This window comes from Rhinolophus ferrumequinum, chromosome 18 (genome assembly GCF_004115265.2).
Source record: "Rhinolophus ferrumequinum isolate MPI-CBG mRhiFer1 chromosome 18, mRhiFer1_v1.p, whole genome shotgun sequence".
Lineage (NCBI taxonomy): Eukaryota > Metazoa > Chordata > Mammalia > Chiroptera > Rhinolophidae > Rhinolophus > Rhinolophus ferrumequinum.
This window is the reverse complement of record NC_046301.1, coordinates 51,718,658-51,738,471: the sequence shown is the minus strand read 5'-3', so window position 1 is coordinate 51,738,471 and position 19,814 is coordinate 51,718,658. Positions and strand designations below refer to the sequence as shown.

The 19,814-nt window shown below is 55.3% G+C and overlaps 2 protein-coding genes across 2 annotated transcripts; both read left to right on the top strand.

The window, feature by feature from the left end:
- Positions 1–2,342: 2,342 nt before the first annotated feature.
- TM6SF2 (transmembrane 6 superfamily member 2) lies at positions 2,343–8,882 on the top strand. The gene is made up of 10 exons (XM_033135515.1): positions 2,343–2,535; positions 4,171–4,274; positions 4,700–4,797; positions 4,867–4,970; positions 5,375–5,457; positions 5,886–6,010; positions 6,183–6,284; positions 6,621–6,713; positions 7,330–7,449; positions 8,374–8,882. Exons 1-10 carry the CDS (start codon positions 2,441–2,443, stop codon positions 8,578–8,580), a joined length of 1,131 nt encoding a protein of 376 aa, XP_032991406.1. The 5' UTR covers positions 2,343–2,440; the 3' UTR covers positions 8,581–8,882.
- A 1,179-nt stretch (positions 8,883–10,061) lies between these two features.
- On the top strand, positions 10,062–17,975 carry HAPLN4 (hyaluronan and proteoglycan link protein 4). The gene is made up of 5 exons (XM_033134960.1): positions 10,062–10,196; positions 11,064–11,181; positions 11,431–11,793; positions 13,346–13,678; positions 14,012–17,975. The coding sequence occupies exons 1-5, from the start codon at positions 10,185–10,187 to the stop codon at positions 14,401–14,403; spliced, it is 1,218 nt and encodes a 405-aa protein (XP_032990851.1). The 5' UTR covers positions 10,062–10,184; the 3' UTR covers positions 14,404–17,975.
- Positions 17,976–19,814: the final 1,839 nt, after the last annotated feature.

The window sequence follows — 19,814 nt, the reverse complement described above, 5'->3', positions numbered from 1 at the left end:
GCAAACCTCCTAGCTTAGCACTGTGCTGTAGGAGGGGTCTCCAGGCAGGGCCCACCCATCCCCCAGAACACACCTGTGCTTCTCACCTCCCTGGTAGGTAGCCTCTGCACACCCCGAACACAGCCAGCCCTGGCCTTTGGTGGCTGCAGCCCAGGCCGCCCCAGCCATCTGGGGTCCCACCCTGTATGGTGGATACATATCCCTGGGTCTTGTGCCTTTGGAGGACAGCTGTGCACAAAGATTTGACACTTTTCCTGGAGGATGGGAGGCAGGTGGGTGGCCCAGGCCAAGCTGTGTGCTGAGAGCTCCCCACGTCTCCAGGACCAGCACCTCATGTTTGTACAGAAACACCTGGGGATTTTGTCTAGTTGCAGCCATGCTAGGTTTATCAGGGCCTGGGAATCTGACGGGCCCACAACTCACCCTGCCCCACACATGTACCCAGTGGGTCCTGCTTAACCCCTGTGGGCTCATGGGCTCTGAGGACTCAAGCGGGAATTGTGGTCCTGGGCCAGCCAATGTGTACCATCAGTCAACAAACACTGAGCACAGACTACACCAGATGGATGGGGATGTGTCAGTGAACTAACAATCTAAAACAGAAATGCTGCCAAGAGGAACCGGGAACTGTGGTGCCTGAGCAGGGTCTCAATGGGGCCTCAAGGGATTTGGAAGGGCTTCAGCAGCATAGTCCAGACAGGGCAAATAAGTGATATGTGCTAGGGTCCCGAGCACGGGGGTGTAGCTGTGGGCAGCCAGAGGGTCCAGCGATGGGGACACCACCATCCAGGTCAAGGTCACGCCTCCACTGAATTCTCAGTGACTGGTAGGCTGGCCAGACTCAGCCCATTAACTTTACCCCCAGGCAGGGGGAGAGATGGAAAAGGAGGCCTCCAAATGCTGTGTGTGTGTGTGTGTGTGTGTGAGAGAGAGAGAGAGAGAGAGAGAGAGAGAGAGAGAGAGAGACAGGGTGCAAAGTCAGGTGCCTAGACAAAGGTGGATCAGACACCCCTGGCCCTGCAGGTGGAAAGGAGGGCTGCCTGGAGGAGGGGACAGGATCTGCACTAAAGGGTGAGGAAGCAGAAGAGGGTCCATCTTGTATACAGGTAAGAGACCTGTGGGCTATTGGCACTGCCAGAGTTGGGAAGGTCAAGAAACCAGGCTGGAGCTTCAGGTCAGCTTGGGAACCTGATCTTCACCCCATGGGCAACGGCACCTGGGAAAGGAGCTGTCAGTTCCGTGGCCAGATCATATCATCCAGGCTCAGAGATAGGACCCAGCTGGCACAGGCCAAGGGGCTGCATGGAGAAGCAGTGAGGTTTCAATCTTCCCCCAACCCCAGACTGTGTTCCCCCACTCCCCAGGGTAGGAATCTGGTGGGCACTGCTCACCTTTTCCTGCTGCCACAAGTGCCACATGGGCAAGAGTCGGGGGCTGGTTGGAGGGAGTGACAAACGGCTGCGACCTAATTCCTACCCTGCAGCCCCCTTCTAGGTCCAGCCCTCCCCACCCCTTTTACATCTCTCCCTGGACCCAACCCAGCCTCCAGGGTGTTTAGAACCCTCCCGTGGCTCCCCACCTCTCCCAGACCCAGGCTCCTTTCTGCTGCTCATCCCCAGGCCTGAACTATTCTTGCCCAGAACACTTCCCAAACTCCTCACCAAACTGGCTCCACCCCCACCAAATCTCAGCCGGCTCCTTGGGCCCCTTCTCTCCCACCCCGCCCATAGAAGCAGGGGCCCGGCTTCAGCTGCCCATAAGGTGTCCAGGCTACTACTTGAAAGGATCTTAGAGCACAGAATCACCAAGTCCTTTAACGGACCCCAAACCAGGGCTGTGGCCGCCTGCCCTGAGATGGCCCCCAGGCTCAAAGCTTCACACTTGGACACGTGTTTAAATGTGTCTGTGGTTCCCGTGTGAAAACTCAAATCCAAGGGCTCTGAAGAGAACTGCGCCCAAGCGGTGAGATGCCTCCTCCTTCAGCGCTCAAGGGCTACGCACACTTGATCTTGGGGGAGGGAGGTCTGGGAAACATAGGGGATCGAGGTTGGGAAGCCGGTGCCTCAGGACGAAGAAAGCAGATGTGCAGAACCAGGTCAAGAGAACGAATTCTCTCTGAATGAAGTTGCTGGCCCAGGGAAGCAACCGGAAGCATCCTAGGCGTCGTGTTTTAGCCATTTAATAGGGAAACTGAGGCCGGACGTAGGGGACCGCACTGAGTCCAGTAAGGGCATCGAGAGGGAAGGGCCTCGGAGACACCTGGGGAGCGCGGGGGGGCCATAACGGCGGCAGCCGGCCTAGTGCGCAGCGGGGGTCGACCTTTGCGCGGGGCGGGGCCGGGCTGGGTCCTTGGCAACCTCCAGCCCAGACGCGCCGCCGCCGAGGAGCGGAGCACCCTGGAGGTCGCGCGGGGCCGAGCTGGGGTCCCGGCGCCGCCGCTATGGACATCCCGCCGCTGGCGGGCAAGATAGCGGCTCTGTCGCTCGGCGCGGTCCCCGTGTCCTATGCGCTCAACCACGTCTCGACGCTCTCGCAGTGCGTGCGGGGGGGGGCGGGGTAAGGGTTGGGGGTGTGGAGGGGGCGGGAGAGAGGATTCGCGAGGCGAGCCTGGCTCCCAGCGAGCCCTGGGCCCCCTGGCCGCTCCGGCCGGGGGGCAGAATGGGGGCTGGGTCAGAACCCTCTAACCGGAAGTCCCCTTCCGGCCGGCCCAGAGTCTGTGTGCTGGGGATAGGGGTGCCCCTGTGATGTCTGAGGCCTGAGTGGAAGGGACGTTTGGGGTCTGGGGAGAAGGGATGTTGAGAAGGAGAGCCCCCCAAAAGGGCAGGCTTTTAGAGCGTTTCTGGGATTTTCCCAGGGATGTGCCCAGCACAGGCTCCAGAGTCGCCAAGGGTCAAAGTATTGCCCCAGATAAGGCCCTGGTGACCCGGCTCTTGCCACACACACGTTCTGCTGCACCACCCCAACCAGCTAGTCCCTCCGTCTCCTGTCTCAGGCCTGGGACTTTTTCTGTTCAGGGCTGACCCACCCTACCCCTAGTCTCAGTTTCGCCTGAATGCCTTGACCTCCGTGTTCGTGTCTGCTAACCTTAGACCCCGCCTCTGTGCATCCAGCCACTGGGTACCAGGCATTGGCAAGCCCCTCACGCTCCCAAACACAACGTTTCCCACAACATGGGGTAGAGGGAGTCTTGACTGAGGGGTTGGCTCCTTGGGTACAAATTCTTGGCTCCATCCCCATGGACCCTGAGTGCTCCAGATTGCCTCTGGGAGCTTGTTTCTTCACTGTGTAATGAACATAATCCTATAGCTCATCCTATAGTTACAGGTAAAAATAACAAATTGTGTGCAAGTCTCTGGTGTGATCCCGTCTGACTACTATAATTGGCATTTTTGGTCAGATGGGACCAGGAATGGGGATCCTAGGGATCAGAGGGGTTCCAGAGAAGGTAGGGACCTGGAAAGGGTGTGTGGGGCGGGCAGAATGTGTGACCGTGGATAGGTTCTGCCCTCTCTGCGCCTTGGTTTGCCAAGTGTTGGGGGTTGCCCAGAGACCTGGCTTCTATTGTTTATGCAACTGGTTGACCTGCCTTATCAGGATGACGGGGACAGATCAGAGTAGTGGTGGGGTGGAGCTGATGGAGGCGTTTGGACTTTAGCTGGGAGGAGTCAGGAGCTTCACACAGTGAGGTGGACAGAGCTGAGAGCACGGACATCGTCTGGCAGGGTGGGTGCTGGCTCTGGCCACAGAGGTTCTCAGCATTGTTGAATGACTGACTGAGCAAATTGAGTCAAACACATATTAGCAAGAGATAGCATAAATCATACAGTCAGAAGGGGTTGACAGATGCCTGGCCCAAGTTGCACAATGATTCTTTGTGAGGAGTTAGAGAAGGCTTCCCGGAGGAGGAGCAATGTGGATGGACCATGAAGGATGAGTAGAAGTTTGAGAAGTGGAAAAGAGACTTCTGGAAGGAGTTTCCAGGAGGAGGAAACAGCCAAGGCAGGAGCCTAGAGATGAGAAAGGGCAGTTTGAGGGAACGGCAGTCCTGGATGGACAGATGCTTCCTCCTCACCACCTAGAGCTTCCCGGAGTCTGCTCTTGCCCTCCCCAGTGTGGGGCGGGTCCTCAGCGCTAGGCCTGGCTTCCCTGACTTCGTTTTCCTCTTTACAGCCCCCTAGGGGTGGCCTTGATGAGTGCCCTGATCCTGGGTCTGCTCTTCTTGGCAATCTACAGTTTGTCCCGCGGGGAGATCTACTACGACCCACTCTATGCTGGTGAGTCAGTGGGAGGGTCCTAGGGACGAGAACTGTGTGAGCAAAACCTCCTCCATCAGACTCGCGGCCCTTGCAGGGCTCCCATTGGACTGAGGAATCTCAGAGAGACTGGAGAACCCCCATTCATTGGGGAAGCTCAGAGGCCCTCCCTCTTCAGATTTGGAGGTCCTAAGAACGGGACTGTATTTTCCCATCATTCTGGAGTTTCCTAAAGGCAGGGACAGTGCCTCTCCCAGCTTAGGACACTCCCATCCCCACCCAAAGGCAGGGACTATGCCTCCCTTTGAAGCAGGGCTATGGTTCGTGTGACCTGTGGAGTGGGGACCAGGAGCAGTTGCATGCAGAGTCCTTGCCTGGATCTGGGTCCCTGACACAGCCTCAGGCCCCGCCCACACCCAGGCCTGCCCCCCATCTCCTCCCCACAGTGTTTGCCGTCTTTGCCTTCACCTCGGTGGTGGACCTCCTTATTGCTCTCCAGGAAGATGGCTACCTGATGGGCTTCATGGAGTTCTACACTAAGGAGGTACGTAGGGGGCGGCCTGGGACTCCCCCCGCCTGGCTGTGCGTCTGAGCCCTTCGCCTGCCCCCACAGGGCGAGCCGTACCTGCGCACCTCGCACGGAATCTACATCTGCTACTGGGATGGCACCGTTCACTACCTCCTGTACCTGGCCATGGCCGGCGCCATCCGCAGAAGGTATGTGGGATAGGTGGGGTGGCACCCGGACCCTGGGAAGCAGGTCAACTCCTCAGGTGGGGTCTCAGACTGGGGAAGCCCAGAAGTGTCTGTAGGGGAAGTCAGGAGGCCTCTCTAGAGCTCCAGCCAGGCATGGCCTGGAGAAGGTTCCAGGGAATGTCACAGGTGACAGTGGTGGCCAGCTCTCTTCTCTTGTACCGCCTTGCACCTCAACAGCCTCTTCTATCTTTGGACAGAGGGTCTGACTGTTTATTCCCTCATTCAACTCCCTGTCGTCCCTTGTATCCTGGGCAAAACTGGGAGGGATCCAGAGCTAGGGAGCCCAGGGTGGGCCCTGGGCCGTGGCTGGGGCTCTGAGACTGGGGAACACATATCTAGTGGCCACCCCTCCATCCCCCACCCAGGATGAGATACCGGAACCTTGGACTGTACTGGCTGGGGTCTTTTGTCATGAGCATCCTGGTATTCCTCCCAGGAAACATCCTTGGTAAGGACTTGGCTTTGAGGAATCCTGCCTTCCCGGGCTAAGTCAATGCCCTGCACCTGGAAGCCCCTGCGGGGTCCTCCATCCCCTCCCCAGTGTCTGTGGAGGGTCTCCTCATGTCTCTCCATGCACGGTCTAAACCAGCAGCCTGCCCACTCTCCTCATTTCCTCTTGGAGGGGTGTATCCAGGGGAAGCCAAGAACAGCTAAAGTATAAGAGTTGTGTCCAGAAGGTAGATCGAGGCAGGCCAGACTGAGGAGCACTGACATCACCTTGTGGGCACTGGGGACCCAGAGGTGTTAGCGCTTGAGCAAGGATGGCATTTGTGGATCATAACTTTCATCCAGGGGCTCTAGCATGACCCAGTTAAAGGGCCTGGCCAGGCCCGGGAGATCCTCGCTGAGTGACACCCAGCTCTCCTACCATGACAGGGAAATACAGCTCAGAGATCAGACCTGCCTTTTTCCTCACCATCCCATACTTGCTGGTCCCATGCGTGGCTGGCCTGAGTGTCTTCAAACAGTCCCAGGTGCCAACCTGCTGCAACCCCAATGTGGTAAGTGCCTTGCCCCTAGGCAGGCCTATGCCCACATACCTGACTGTCCCCAATTTGAGTTGTTTCTGGTCAAAAACATTGTCTCCTTGGTCATTAGGAAAGAAGGGATGAGCCTTTATGGGGTGCCTGTTGGATACTCGATTTCTCACGCTGTCTCTCTCCCATGGGGCAGGTGCAGGAGGAGCAAAAAAGGAGCCTCCTACAGCGCCCAGCTGACCTGGCCCTCGTCATATACCTCATCCTTGCTGGGTTCTTCACCCTCTTCCGGGGCCTTGTGAGTTTGGCTAACCTACCCCTCTCCTGCCTCCAGCCTCCCTCCTCGGCCTTCCCTTCCCACACACGTTTCTTTACTCAGTGAAGAAATGCCACTGTTCTCCCATCTGATCATCCAGGAAAGTTCTTCACTGAGTCTGATCTGAGTGTTTCATCACAAAACCCTATTCCCTGTAGACTTCTCCCTAGTTCCAATATCTGCGGATTCTCAGCCAGAGGAGAAAACCAAGGCTGGGGAGACCAGAGTGAAGAATGCGGGGCCTTCCTGGGAGAATGGGTAAGGCTTCCTGTGGGAGGGATGTTTGAGGTGGGTTGTTGGTTTATCTGTTGGCTCCAGGTGGTTCTCGACTGCCCCACAGATGCCTGCTTTGTCTATATCTATCAATATGAACCATACCTGCGGGACCCTGTGGCCTACCCAAAGGTGCAGGTGAGAGGGCAGGTGGGAGGAGAGGAGCATGGTCCTGCCATGCGTAGGGTCCACTGGGCCTCTTTGAAGCAGGTGCCAGAAACACAAGTCAAACTGGCAGAAGCACAAATGAAATCATTGTCTAACTAAAAAAGTATAGATATAGCCTCAGGTATGGCTGGATCCAGGAGCTCAAGGATAGCACTGTCTCTGGGCTCTATTCTCTTTGCATGCACTCCACTCCCAGGTGGTCCCTTTGTGGGATGGCAGAGACAGTCTTGGGCAACTCCAGGCTTCCTTCCACCCTACTTAGCCACCCCAGAGGAATGTGAGTCCTTATTTCCCCAGAGCTTAAGCACAAGTCTCAGGCAGGCTTTGATTGGCCAAGTTTGAAGCACATGCCCGTTGCATAGCTGATCACTGTGGCCAAGAATAAAGTGGATGGGCTCAGGGTGTCTATGTGGTGGGGGATACGAAAAGGAGATAGAGGTGCAGTTGCACAGGGTGGGATGTACAGAGAGCCTCCATCCTGGGGGGGATCTGAAACTGGCCAGATTCTTCCTGGAGCCCCCACCTGAGGGGGTCTCAGGAGACCCATCTGGGGCAGCTGCTCATCCTGTTGGCTGTGTGTCCCCAGATGCTGGTGTACATGTTCTATGTACTGCCTTTCTACGGCCTGGCTGCCTATGCTCTCATCTTCCCTGGCTGTTCCTGGCTGCCTGACTGGACCTTGGTGTTCGCTGGAGCCATCGGCCAGGTGAGGTGGGACGGGGTTGGGGGGTAGGGGCAGGTGCATAAGGAAGAAAGTGTGCCTACCCATCAATTGCTTTCGTGCTTGTCCTGGGCAGAGTTATGCTGGGCCCCTGAGAGACCCCAGCCGCAGTTCAGTGCCCTAGGATTCCCTCCTGGGGAAAAAGAGCCAGACACAGACACCCTCCAACCCCAGCGGTCAGAACTGAAGAAAGGGAGGGACAGAGGCTGAGAGGGACTCCAGCGGGGACAGATTTCTTAGAAGAGGGGATCATAGGAACTGGACTTGGACATACGGGTAGGGAAGGGCATTCCAGGAAGGGGAACATCGTAAGGAAAGGCCCAGAGGGGGACAGTGGTTTAGCAGAGCCATAACAAGGCTAAAGGGAGAGGCAAGAGAAATTGGCAGCTAGATGATGAGGGCTTTAAACTCTCAGCTTTGGGGCTTGTATGGAGAAAGAAGGGGAGCCAGGGAGGTGTTTGAGCAGCGGAGGACCCAGTCGGATCTGGGGGCCAGTTTCTGGGTTCATGATGGGAATATAATGAAGGCTGGGACCAGGTCAGGGCAGTTCTATGGGACAGAACTGACAGGACTTGTGTAAGGGCAGCTGCAGGGGGTGGGGAAAGGAGGGAGAGGGGAAGAGCTGGACCCAGGTCAGAGAGATGGACTACAGGGCCCAGCAGAGGAAGTGAAAATGGTTCTTGTAAGGCAGCGGGGGAGAGGCTCACAGACAGATGTACAAGGACAGACAGGACCTGTAGGGACAGGGATGTTTAGAGACAGAGGGACTGGAAAGGGGAGACAGGTAGGTCAGAAGAGCCAGCGAGAAGGGGACGGGGAACCTCTGGGCTCTCCAGGGTGGGATGTTGGTGATGCCAGGACTGGTTCTCTCCCAGCGCCTGACATCCAACCTCCCTGTGTGGCCACCAGGCGCAGTTCTCACACATGGGTGCCTCCATGCACCTGCGCACACCCTTCACCTACCGTGTGCCCGAGGATGCCTGGACCTGCTTCTTCATATGCAACCTGCTGTATGCACTGGGCCCCCACCTGCTGGCCTGCCGCTGCCTGCTGTGGCCCTCCTTCTTCCTGCGCCTTTCCCCCAGCCCCCCATCCCTCCACAAAAAGCAGCACTGAGGGGGCTGTGGGACTCCCCAGGACTCCATTTACACACCCAGCCGGCCCTGCCTCCCAAAGGGTGGGTTGGGATTTTTAGAGGCAGGAGGTATATCCCTGGTTTCTTTGGTCCTGGCTGTGATGGTTTCAAGGCCAGCTGGTGGGATGGGAGACCCAAGGGCCAGGTGTTCTGGCACAGAGGGGGCCACAGCCATGCTCAGCTGTCACCAATCCCCAACCCTCATGGATTCTTCTACTCCCTCCCAGAATTTACCCATTACCCCCATGAATCCTTTTAGTAAAAGCCCATTTGATGCCTAAAATGTTGCTGCTTGAGTGTTTCAAGGGGCAGGGGTGAGGGACTCACTTCTCAGACCCCACGAAAGCTCACCCATCACTGCCAGCGTGACTGTCAGGAGGTCAGCAACTAGAGGTGCCAGACAGCAGAACTCTGCCTCTGGTTGGTATACATAGCTCCATCTTCTAGATGGGGAAAACTGAGGCTCAGAGAGAACCAGAACCTGCCTGAAGTCACAGTCAGGAGGAGTCCATCGTCCTAACTCTGCCGATAAATTATAATAATTAATAGTGTGGAACAGCTATTAAGCACTGTATACCACGCCAAGGGCTAACCTCACATGCTATATGCTGGATCTCACCCCATATTCCAGATGGAGAAACTGAGCCTGCAGGTGGTGAAGGTCCTGATCCAAGGTCACACCTCCTGGATGCAGCCAAGCTAGGAACTGAGCCCCAGTCAATTCTACCGCAGAGCCCATAACCCTGCCTCTGCTGTACAGTTGGCTCATATTTTGGGGAAACAGCCTGGGGAGGCAGCCAAGGGCTCATTATTTCCTGGTTTGATTATTGAGCCTGGATGAAGAGCCAGGTTCAGGGGGGATGGGCCCAGAGTGGAGTCAGGGGCTTGATCAGACTCCCCTGCTCCACATGCCTACCACTACTTACTCTGCACCTATTGTATGTCTAGCCGTTGGATCTTCACCAAAGAATTAGCCCTCCATTTCCCAGAGCTGGAAACTGAGGTTCAGAGAGACCAAGCTCTCATCCAAGGTCCCACAGCGAGTGAGAGGCAGGGTTGGATTTGGATCCGTTGCTGCATAAGTGGGTGACTTGTGGTGCTCCCATCACACAGAATGAGTACCTTTTTGGTACCAGAGCCCACGTCCCTGCGATGGTTATCCAGTGACAAACGGAAAACAGAGCTACAGGCCAAGCCCTTTTCCCAGGTTACTCAGTCCCCTAGCCACGCAGGGCATCCTGACTGAAAGACTCCATTAAGTCCCTCTCCCCCATTTTAAAGATGGTTAAACTGAGGCCCAGAGAGTTTCCTTCGCAAGCCTACGGTCAGCCAGCAGAGGCAGGGACCCGGTCCTGCCACGCACTGTCAGCGCGTTCCTTCCAATGCCGGAGCCGCGCCTGGGTTTCCTCTTCTTGGACTGTGTGCCTCCGCGTTCCCTTTAACGCCCCCCCCCAACCTTGTCCGCCTCCCTCCTCCCCTTGCAGGCAGACGCCGGGATTGCGCCGCCCGCAGGTACCGGTCTAGTCCTTCCCGGATGTGCCGGGAGCGCAGTCCCAGCGCGTAGGGACCACTCGGCGGGGGCCGTATGGGCAGAATGGTGAGTGGGACCGCAGCGCGGGTCCCAATAGGTCCCTCTCTGGATTCTGTCTCTGTTTCCACGTCCCTGCGTGTCTCTCTCCTGCTCCGTCTCTCCCATCTCCTCTCCGTCTATCACCCTCTTTCACTAACTCTCTGCCTCTCCTCTATCTCTCTCTGTCTCCGTTCTTTATTCTCCCTCTTTTTTTTTTCCTGGTCCCCTTCTCTCCTCTGAGTCTCTCAGTTTCTCCCTACCCCCATGTCTCCCTCTTCTCTCTCTCCCTCTTGCTCTCTCTCCTCTCTCCTTTTCAGTCTCTGTCTCTCTCACTGCATCTCTGTCTCTCCGTCTTTCCTTCCTCTTCTCTTTCTCCCTCTCGCTCTCGCTCTCCTCTGTCTCTCCCTCTCTGTGTCCCTCTCTCCCTGCTTTTCTCTTTCCCTTTGCTCTCCCTCTCTGTTTGTCTCCCTCTCTCTACCTCCCCACCCCCTCTCCCCCCCCCGCCCCGGTTTGCTGCAGTCTCCTGGCGCAAGGATAACCTTGCCGCTGCCGCTACTCCAGCTCCTCCCCCTCCCCCCTTCCCGGGCCTGGGCCGGAGAAAGAAGCGGGCGGGGCTCCGAGTCGTTAGTGTTGGGGATCAGGCGGGTTGCCGCGCAGGACTAAGTGAGGGTGAGTCCAGGGGCGTCGGCTCTGCTCAGGAGCGCAGGTGTGAGGTCCCAGGAGAGGAAAGGGGAGGCGGGGTCTGCCAGCCTTTTTGGGGGAGTCCCTTGGGAGCCTAGCCGCGGAGGAGGCCGGGGCACGTGAGAAGTCCTCGCCGCGGAGAAGGAAGGCCTAGGGGCTAGTCCTCTGAAAGGCAAAGGCCAGGAGGTTGGACTGAGCGCCCGGTGCCCCCAGGTATGGGCTCGGGCGGCCCTCGGTCCCGGCGCGCTCTGGGCCGCGGCCTGGGGAGTCCTACTGCTCGCGGCCCCCACAGCGGCGCAGCGTGGCCGAAAGAAGGTCGTGCACGTGCTCGGTGAGTTAGGAGCTGTGGCCAAGTGTGATGCCCAGGTGCATGGGGGGAAGGGTTGGGCGTTGGGCATTCCTGATGGCCACAGTGCCCCCATCTCCTTCCCCTCCCGTCTTCTCTGTTAGCCCCTTTACCCATCTGATTTCCTGACCCCCACCCAAGTTTTCTAACCACATCCCTTTCCCAGCGTCCCCCTCCCCAGATTCCCTGCCCTGCCCGTAGGACCTCTTCTGAACCCTCTTTGGTCGCCCACAGAGGGTGAGTCAGGCTCGGTGGTGGTGCAGACGGCGCCCGGGCAGGTGGTCAGCCACCGGGGTGGCACCATCGTCTTGCCCTGCCGTTACCACTACGAGGCAGCCACCCACAGCCACGACGGCGTCCGCCTCAAGTGGACCAAGGTGGTGGACCCGCTGGCCTTTACCGATGTCTTCGTGGCGCTGGGCCCCCAGCACCGGGCGTTTGGCAGCTACCGAGGGCGGGCCGAGCTGCAGGGTGATGGTCCCGGGGACGCCTCCTTGGTTCTCCGAAACGTCACGCTACAGGACTATGGGCGCTATGAATGTGAGGTCACCAATGAGCTGGAGGATGACACTGGCATGGTCAAGCTGGACCTGGAAGGTGACCAGTCTGTGGGCAGGATGAGATGTTTTTCTAAGGGAGGAGAAGGGAGAGTATTGCAAGGGACAGAAACCAAATTGTTCGCCTGAAAGAATTTAGAGGCTGGGTGGGGTAGGTTCTGATTCAAGGTGACTTTTGCTATCCAGGTATATTGCAATGTCTGGAAGATGACTGTTCGTGGCATCTGGTGGGTAGAGGCCAGGGATGCTGCAAAATATACCACAAAGTACAGGATAGTCCCCCACAGCAAAGAATGATCCAAAAATGTCGATAGTGAGGATTTGGGAAACCCTGGAGAGGAATTCAGGCACAGTGAGATCCAGGCACTCACACCATGTCAGGAATCCCTCCCTCTGCTCTGCTTTCCTGTATGGGCTTTCCTCTGGCAAGTTCCTCCTGATGAAACCAAATATTTGTGCCAGGCTTTCACCCTCCCAGCTTAGCAACTGATTTCCTAGGAGTGCTATCTAGAGTCCCAGAGTTGTCCCTCATTGGCCGAGCTTTGAGTCATGTGCCTATCTGTGAGCCCATTACTGTGGCTGGGAGAGAGGATGCTCTGATTGGCTGACTGGAGCTGGGAGGTGGGGTTTCTATCTGAAGAATTTCCTCCCACCTGGTTTGCCTCCTTCAGTCATTTAGAAGATGCTAGAAGCGATTTAGGGCCTTCACTTGCTGAACTTCCCAACGATAGCAAATAGCAACAATCAACAATAATAGCAGCAGCTCTCCTTTATTGGGCATTTTCTATGTGCCAGGTGTTTGGTTGAAGAGCTCTCTGGAGTCTTACATTTAATTTTCCCTAAAACCCTAGGGTGATACAACTGGCTCAGAGAGGTTAGAGCCTTGCCCAGGGCACATACTAGTGAGTAGTAGAGCCAGGACTTGAACCCCAGGTCTTCTCCCTGGCCCTGTTCACCTCCTTCCTCCATCTATTGAGAGTACCCAACTCACCCCAAGGTCTGCCCTTCAAACACAGACACACACAACACTTGTGAGCCAAACTGACTGTGAGTCAGATGAGGGACAAGTTGTAAGAACTGATGGTGGAACGAAGCCAATGAGTACTGCCCTGGACAATGCTGGAAATCAAAGGGAGCTTTGCCCAGGGTCAACTTTTCCGGGCCTTCCAGTGTGGGGAGTCTGCACTGGACATAGGCATTCCCAGCTTTGTGAACTCAGGGCTTGACCAGAGGGAAGATCCCAGTGCCACGAGAACGTCAGAAGCACATAGGACGGAATGGGGGAGGTTTGTGGGAGCTAGGTTTTGAAGGATGACTAGGAGTTCAACAAGTGGAAAGAACATGAGCGAAGGTCTCCAGCTGAGGAAAGAGGGTGGACACAATTAAGTATATTAAGGAGGAGGGTCAAATGAACTAAGCTTAAGTTAAAGGGAGTCATGAGGGGTGTGAGCTGGAAAAAGGTATAGCCAGGTCTCAGACCAGAGTGAAGGATGGACTGGAATATCTAGGTTGAAGAGTCACACGGCACCCCAGATGTCAGGTGGGTGGGGGTTCGCTGGAGGGCCTGAGCTGACTCCCGTATGTTCTCCCAGGCGTGGTGTTCCCTTACCACCCCCGTGGAGGCCGCTATAAGCTGACCTTCACAGAGGCGCAGCGCGCTTGCGCTGAGCAGGACGGCATCCTGGCATCAGCGGAGCAGCTGCATGCGGCCTGGCGCGACGGCCTGGACTGGTGCAACGCAGGCTGGCTGCGCGACGGCTCGGTGCAGTACCCAGTCAGCCAGCCCCGTGAGCCCTGCGGCGGCCGGGGCAGGGCCGGGAGCGGCGGGGTAGGCGGTGGTGCCTCCGGGGGCGTTCGCAACTACGGCTACCGCCATAACGCCGAGGAACGCTACGACGCCTTCTGTTTCACGTCCAACCTCCCGGGTGCGTAGGCCCGCCCCTGGGAAGAGGGCCCCTCTCCCTGACGGGCCTCTCTGGGATAGCCCTCCCTCTCTCTCTCCCCCCTCCAACCCCCTCAGTTCCCTCGCTCCCCGCCCTTCCTACCCACACCGGCTCTCAGTGGGCCAGACCTGGAGAGCTCTTCTCCCGGACCGCCTCGGCGTGCCAATCAATGCTGCCCAGGCCGAGACTGGGGTCCTGAGCTGCAGGGGAGGGGGTGCTCCTGAATCCTGAGGCTGGGGGGACGGGGAGGCATCCTACATAATGAGGAGGCCAGGTTCCCGGAGCGGCCCTAACCACTCCCCGTACTCCCCGTAGGGCGCGTGTTCTTTCTGAAGCCGCTGCGGCCCGTGCCCTTTTCTGGAGCAGCGCGCGCGTGCGCGGCGCGCGGCGCGGCCGTGGCCAAAGTGGGGCAGCTGTTCGCCGCGTGGAAGCTGCAGCTGCTGGACCGCTGCACCGCGGGCTGGCTGGCCGACGGGAGTGCGCGCTACCCCATCGTGAACCCGCGCGCGCGCTGCGGCGGCAGCCGGCCCGGTGTGCGCAGCCTCGGCTTCCCCGACGCCGCACGCCGCCTCTTCGGCGTCTACTGCTACCGAGCGCCTGGCGCGCCGGACCCCGCACCTGGCGGCTGGGGCTGGGGCTGGGCGGGAGGTGGTGGCTGGGCTGGAGGTGCGCGCGACCCCGCCGCCTGGACCCCGCTGCGCGTCTAGGCCCAGGGCACCGACGGCTTTGGCGCTTGGCGACTGGCCGAGTGCCCTGCTGTCCCATGGAGACGGACCACCTCCCCTGCGGCCTCCTGCGGTCCTTGAACACTGATCACGCCCCCGAGGGCCCCAGAGACTGGCCAGTCCCGGGAGACAAGTTCCCTGGAGCCCCCTGGACACCGATCAAGCCCCACTTTTCTTGGACAGTGGATTTCCCCTCCTCCCCCGACTCTCCCGGAGACGGGGGGGCACACCCTCTGAGGACCCCTGGCGGCTAGCAGACCCCGAGGTCTCCTGAAGACTGGCTATGCCTCCCGAGGTCATCTGGACGCCCACGGAACTACCCCCGCGGTCGCCTGGAGGCTGGACCCCAGGGATTATTTGGAGACTGGCCACATGCCCTCTGCATCTCCCTGGAGAATGAAGACATAACGATCACCTGGACATTGAACCTTTCTCCCATCACCTATAGAGAAACCAGAAACCACAAAGTTCGACAAGTGACCACGCCCCCATAGTCACTTGGATACTGTGGGCTCCTGTCCTCTCCTGCACGATGACCTGGAGATTGGATACTCCCATCTTTCCTTCCTCCCTCGAGAGTCCCCTGAAGTTTCCGTAGTAACAGGCCAAGTCCCCAGGTCACCATGGAGAACATCTTCACCTCTCTAATTTCAGGAGAGATCCCTTTGTCACTGCTAAGACAGATTGACATGCCCCAACTGGCTTGCAAGACTGGGGGCCGTGCCCCACCCCTCAGGTATCTCTCTGGGGGGAGCAATTCCGCCCCCACCTGATGTCCTTTTTCCTGGCTGTCACCAAAGAGACCATCCCCCAGGCCTGGAGACCCATAAGATCCATGTTACTCGCTATAGTGGCAAGCCGCCCCACTTCCCTTTGTCACCAAGGTGACCAGCCCAGCTTCTACCTGTCACCTAGAGTCACACAGCCCTTCTCTCATCAGTCACACCCATGGAGATAGTACCTCCCTCCTCTGTAACCATGGATACCACATGTTCCCCATCTCACTGGCCCCCATCCCAGAGACTTTCAACTCCACTTCTGCTGTCCCCACCCTGAGGTACAGAACAGCCATGGAGACCACCCCCCCTCCAACTGTCCCAGGAGTGAACCAACATTCAGTTCTCCAGCTCTCACCATGGAAACGGGCTGCCCTTTTCTCAGGGCTACCCCAGCTCCTTGCCACACTCCAAGCTCTACTCCCAGGCAGCTTGGACTCCACAGCTATTGCTATGGAGACCAAATTGTGGAGTCTGAGGTAACAGAACACCTGTCTTCCAAGGCTTTCCCTGTCTGCAGGGGCCCGCCCACCAACCTGTCACCATAGAGACTGTTAAGGTCGTCCCCATGACAACCGACCCTCCAGCTCTCAGGAACTTCTCATCATGGACAGGAACTGTGCCCTATAGGACTTAATGGCTGCCCCTTAACCAGATGGGCTCAGCCTCAGGCAGCATACCCAGACGGGGCTGGACTGCTGGAGCTGCTGGACACCCTCCGTTTGCACGCTAACTATATCCCAGACAGCAGCTGTGCACGAGACACCCTTGTGACACGCAGCTGTTTTCATTGCTGCTATAACAGATGAGCAAACTGAGGCACTGGTGTGCCTTGGCCCTTTGAGCTGTGCAAGCACTGGGCTTCCCTTTTCCTCTGAGACCCCACCCCCATTCTAACTGAGTTCCTCTCTCCGTCCATAATGGCCCCTGCCACATTTCCCTCCTTAGAGATCCAGGAGAGACGGAATGTTATTAAACCTCAAAATCCACTCTGAGATCCAGGTTTTAAAGGGAGAGTCTTAAGGAGTCAGGACCCAGTCAAACTCCCCAGTGCTGAGAGCCACGCAGCCGTGGGAAATCCCAGTTCCAAGGTCTTGCTTGGAGTAGCACTGAGTCCCTCCTGAAGGCCTCTTTACTGTCCCATCCATCTCAAGGAAACTCATCTGTGGGTTTGGCAACCAGGTTGGCTTGGGTTCGAATCCTGCCTGTGACTCAGTGGCAAAAACGCTGAGCCTGTTTCCTCCTCTGTACAAGGACTGTTCTGAGGTCCTACTGAGTGCGAAGCATAGTACAGGGGCTCAATAAATCTTTGTTTTGTTTTTTTGATGAATGAGAAAATGAAGCACCCAGTGGGTCATTATTTCAAATGCATTTTGATGGACAAAATGTTTCCGAGCTGGGGGTACTTGGTGATGATTCAGTCAGGAAGCTCTCCCCTTATTCCTCAGGACCACACACACCCCACTCCTCAATATCTCCTCTCCCTTCCTTTATCCTTCCCCTGCTCTCTCCTTCGAGCCACCCTCTGTGGGTCTGATCCTTCTCGGCCCAGTCCTGGTTGGGTCATCAACAAACCCAGTGGTTCTTCTTAGTACCCCAGGGCACGAAATGTGAAACTGGATGGGGAGCTCCTGCTCCAGGAAGGCAGATACATTGCAAAATTTTCTGCAGTGTAGGTGGGAGTGGGGTGGGGGGCTTGTGGGCTGTGGAGCATTGAAAGTTTCCCAGGCCCTTTGTTCTGGGATAAGAACAAACGGAGAAGAGAAAAAAGTGTAAAGGTCTGATTTGGTTGTAGAAGTGGGATGATCGATGTAACTGCTCACCCTTCAATATTAGACTTGGTGGAGCTCCCAGATGCCACATGTTCCTCTGAAGATGGGGTCCAGATCCTTGGTTAGACTGCCTTGGCTTCCCGCTGGCCCTCAGCGTCCTCAAGTAGGGGAATGGGGAGGGCCATGTTTCCAGAGATGAGTGCATGGGATTTCTTTTCATCCCACCTTTTCCCTGCTGGCACCCTTTCTCCCTTCCAGGGCTCCAGCTCCTTGCTTTCCCTTCTCTAATTCAATGAGAGTAGGAGGGGCTGACTCCACCCCATCCAGCTCAGCCAATGAGTGCTGTGGCCCATCTCCCTGGGCAACCCTGATTGGTCCAGGGATGGACATGGACACATGCATACCAACGAGATTCTGTCCCTGGGATTTTGGTTGATGATTGGGCTGAGGGAAACTTCCTTCTGCTGGGGTCACTTCATTGTTGGAGTGGATGTCTCTAGGGTCCACCAGGTGGAGAGCCACAGGATGGCAACCTGGATGGAACCCTTTCTGAAGCCAGGTATTCAGAAAAACATTTCTCTCTCTCCTGTCTTCTACCACCCAGTTCACTTCCTAGAGACATGTTTCTTACATGTCCTTCCAGAGATGTTTTATGTTCATTCAAGCAAACATACATATATATTTTCCCCACTTCTACATGAATGATAGTGGGCAACATATACTTTCTTATATTGTAAAATTCATATAATGTAAAATTCACCATTGTAAATATTTAAAGTGTTCAATTCAGTGGCATTTAGCACATTCACAGTGTTGTGCAACCATCACCTCTTTCTGGTTCCAAGACATGTTCATTGCCCCAGAAGAAAACCCCCGTACCCCCATTAAGCAATTGCTCCTCATTCTTCCCTCCCCCTACTGCCCTCAGAAATACTAATCTAATTTCTCTCTCTATGGGTTTGCCTATTCTCGATATTTCATATAAATGGACTCATACAATATATGTCCTTTTGTGTCTAACTTCTTTCACTCAACATGTTTTTGAGGTTCATCCATGTTGTAGCGTGTATCAGTGCTTCATTCCTTTTTATGGATGAACACTATCCCATGGTTTGTATATATCACATTTTGTTTACTCATGTATCAGTTGATGGACGTTGGTTTTTTTCACCTTTTGGCAATTGTGAATAGTGCTGCTATGAACATTTGTGTACCATATGTACTTTAAAAGTAACTCTCCATTTATTTAATAATATATTTTTGAGATAGTTTCTATCAGCATATAAAGATTCCCACCCAGCCCCAAACACATTCTTTTCAAGGTTGGCAGAGTTTTCATTGTTTGGGTGTACCATAAGTTTTGTAGCCAGTCTCCTAATTGGTCCTAATATGGACATTTAGATAATTTCCCATATTTTCCTGTTAGTAATAAATACCCACATCATCTCATCCAAGTGCAAGTATAACTGGAGGATGCTTTCAGGAGTTGGTTGATCAAGGGGACAAAACTTGCTATTTTGATAGTGATCACCACCTCTTAGAGGGGCCATTTTATTGCCCACCAGTAATAGATATACTTCCTGTTTCCACAAATCCTCACCAGCATTGTGTTCAATTTTACCTTAGCCAGTGTTATAGGTGAAAATGGTATCTCACTGTAGTTGTCACTTGCAGTTCTCTTGTTATGTGTGAAGCTAAACATCCTCCTCTTTGACTTAGGTACAGGTGGTTGAATAAATCATAAGCCATTCTATGGGGCAGCTGGTTGGCTTAGTTGGTTAGAGCACAGTGCTCATAATACCAATGTCGCCGGTTCTGTTCCCACATGGGCCAATGAGCTGTGCCATCCACAACTAGATTGAAAACAACGACTTGACTTGGAGCTGATGGGTCCTGGAAAAACACACTCTTCCCTAATATTCCCCAATAAAAACTTTTTAAAAAAATCATAAACCAGGGGCCAGCCCGGTGGCTCAGGTGGTTAGAGCTCCATGCTCCTAACTCCGAAGGCTGCCGGTTCGATTCCCACATGGGCCAGTGGGCTCTCAACCACAAGGTTGCCAGTTCAATTCCTCAAGTCCCGCAAGGGATGGTGGGCTCCGCCCCCTGCAACTAAAATTGAACACGGCACCTTGAGCTGAGCTGCCTCCCGGATGGCTCAGTTGGTTGGAGCACGGGCTCTCAGCCACAAGGTTGCTGGTTCGACTCCCGCAAGGGATGGTGGGCTGCACCCCCTGCAACTAGCAATGGCAACTGGACCTGGAGCTGAGCTGCGCCCTCCACAGCTAAGACTGAAAGGACAACTTGACTTGGATAAAAGTCCTGGAAGTACACACTGTTCCCCAATAAAGTCCTGTTCCCCTTCCCCAATAAAATCTTTAAAAAAAATCATAAACCATTCTCACTTCAGGTATATTGTTATCATGGATCTATGCAAGCCTTCCTTTCTTGTTAGATTTGTTTACTCCCTTTTTTAAAATATGCCCTTTGTTTATCTTGGTGTTCATGCAAAATGTGTATTATTTTGTTTAGCATGTTGTAGTTTAAGAGCCATCTGTATTTCCTTTTCTGTGAACATTTTGTTCATATCCTTTGCACATTTGGCCATCGCATTATTAGTCTTTTTTTCCTATTGATTTGTAGGAGCTCTTTACATATTAAAGCAAGAAGTTTCTTTTATCTCTATTTGAAAAATTGCTTCTAAATTTGGCTTTGACTTCTGACCTTGCTTATCATGTTTGTAGACACTATTGCCTTTAGAATAAAGCCCCAACTCCTCACTACAGCCCATATGGCCCTAAGTGGTCCATTCTCTGCCTCTCTCCCCTCATCTTCCTCCACTCTA

Bases quoted from the DNA above. Each gene is read 5' to 3' on its own strand.
- TM6SF2 (XM_033135515.1), top strand. From the start codon at position 2,441: ATGGACATCCCGCCGCTGGCGGGCAAGATAGCGGCTCTGTCGCTCGGC. The intron at 2,536-4,170 runs GTGCGTGCGGGG...TCCTCTTTACAG, and splicing joins CACGTCTCGACGCTCTCGCA to CCCCCTAGGGGTGGCCTTGA. The intron at 7,450-8,373 runs GTGAGGTGGGAC...TGTGGCCACCAG, and splicing joins TCGCTGGAGCCATCGGCCAG to GCGCAGTTCTCACACATGGG.
- HAPLN4 (XM_033134960.1), top strand. The intron at 11,182-11,430 runs GTGAGTTAGGAG...GGTCGCCCACAG, and splicing joins GAAGGTCGTGCACGTGCTCG to AGGGTGAGTCAGGCTCGGTG. The intron at 11,794-13,345 runs GTGACCAGTCTG...ATGTTCTCCCAG, and splicing joins GGTCAAGCTGGACCTGGAAG to GCGTGGTGTTCCCTTACCAC.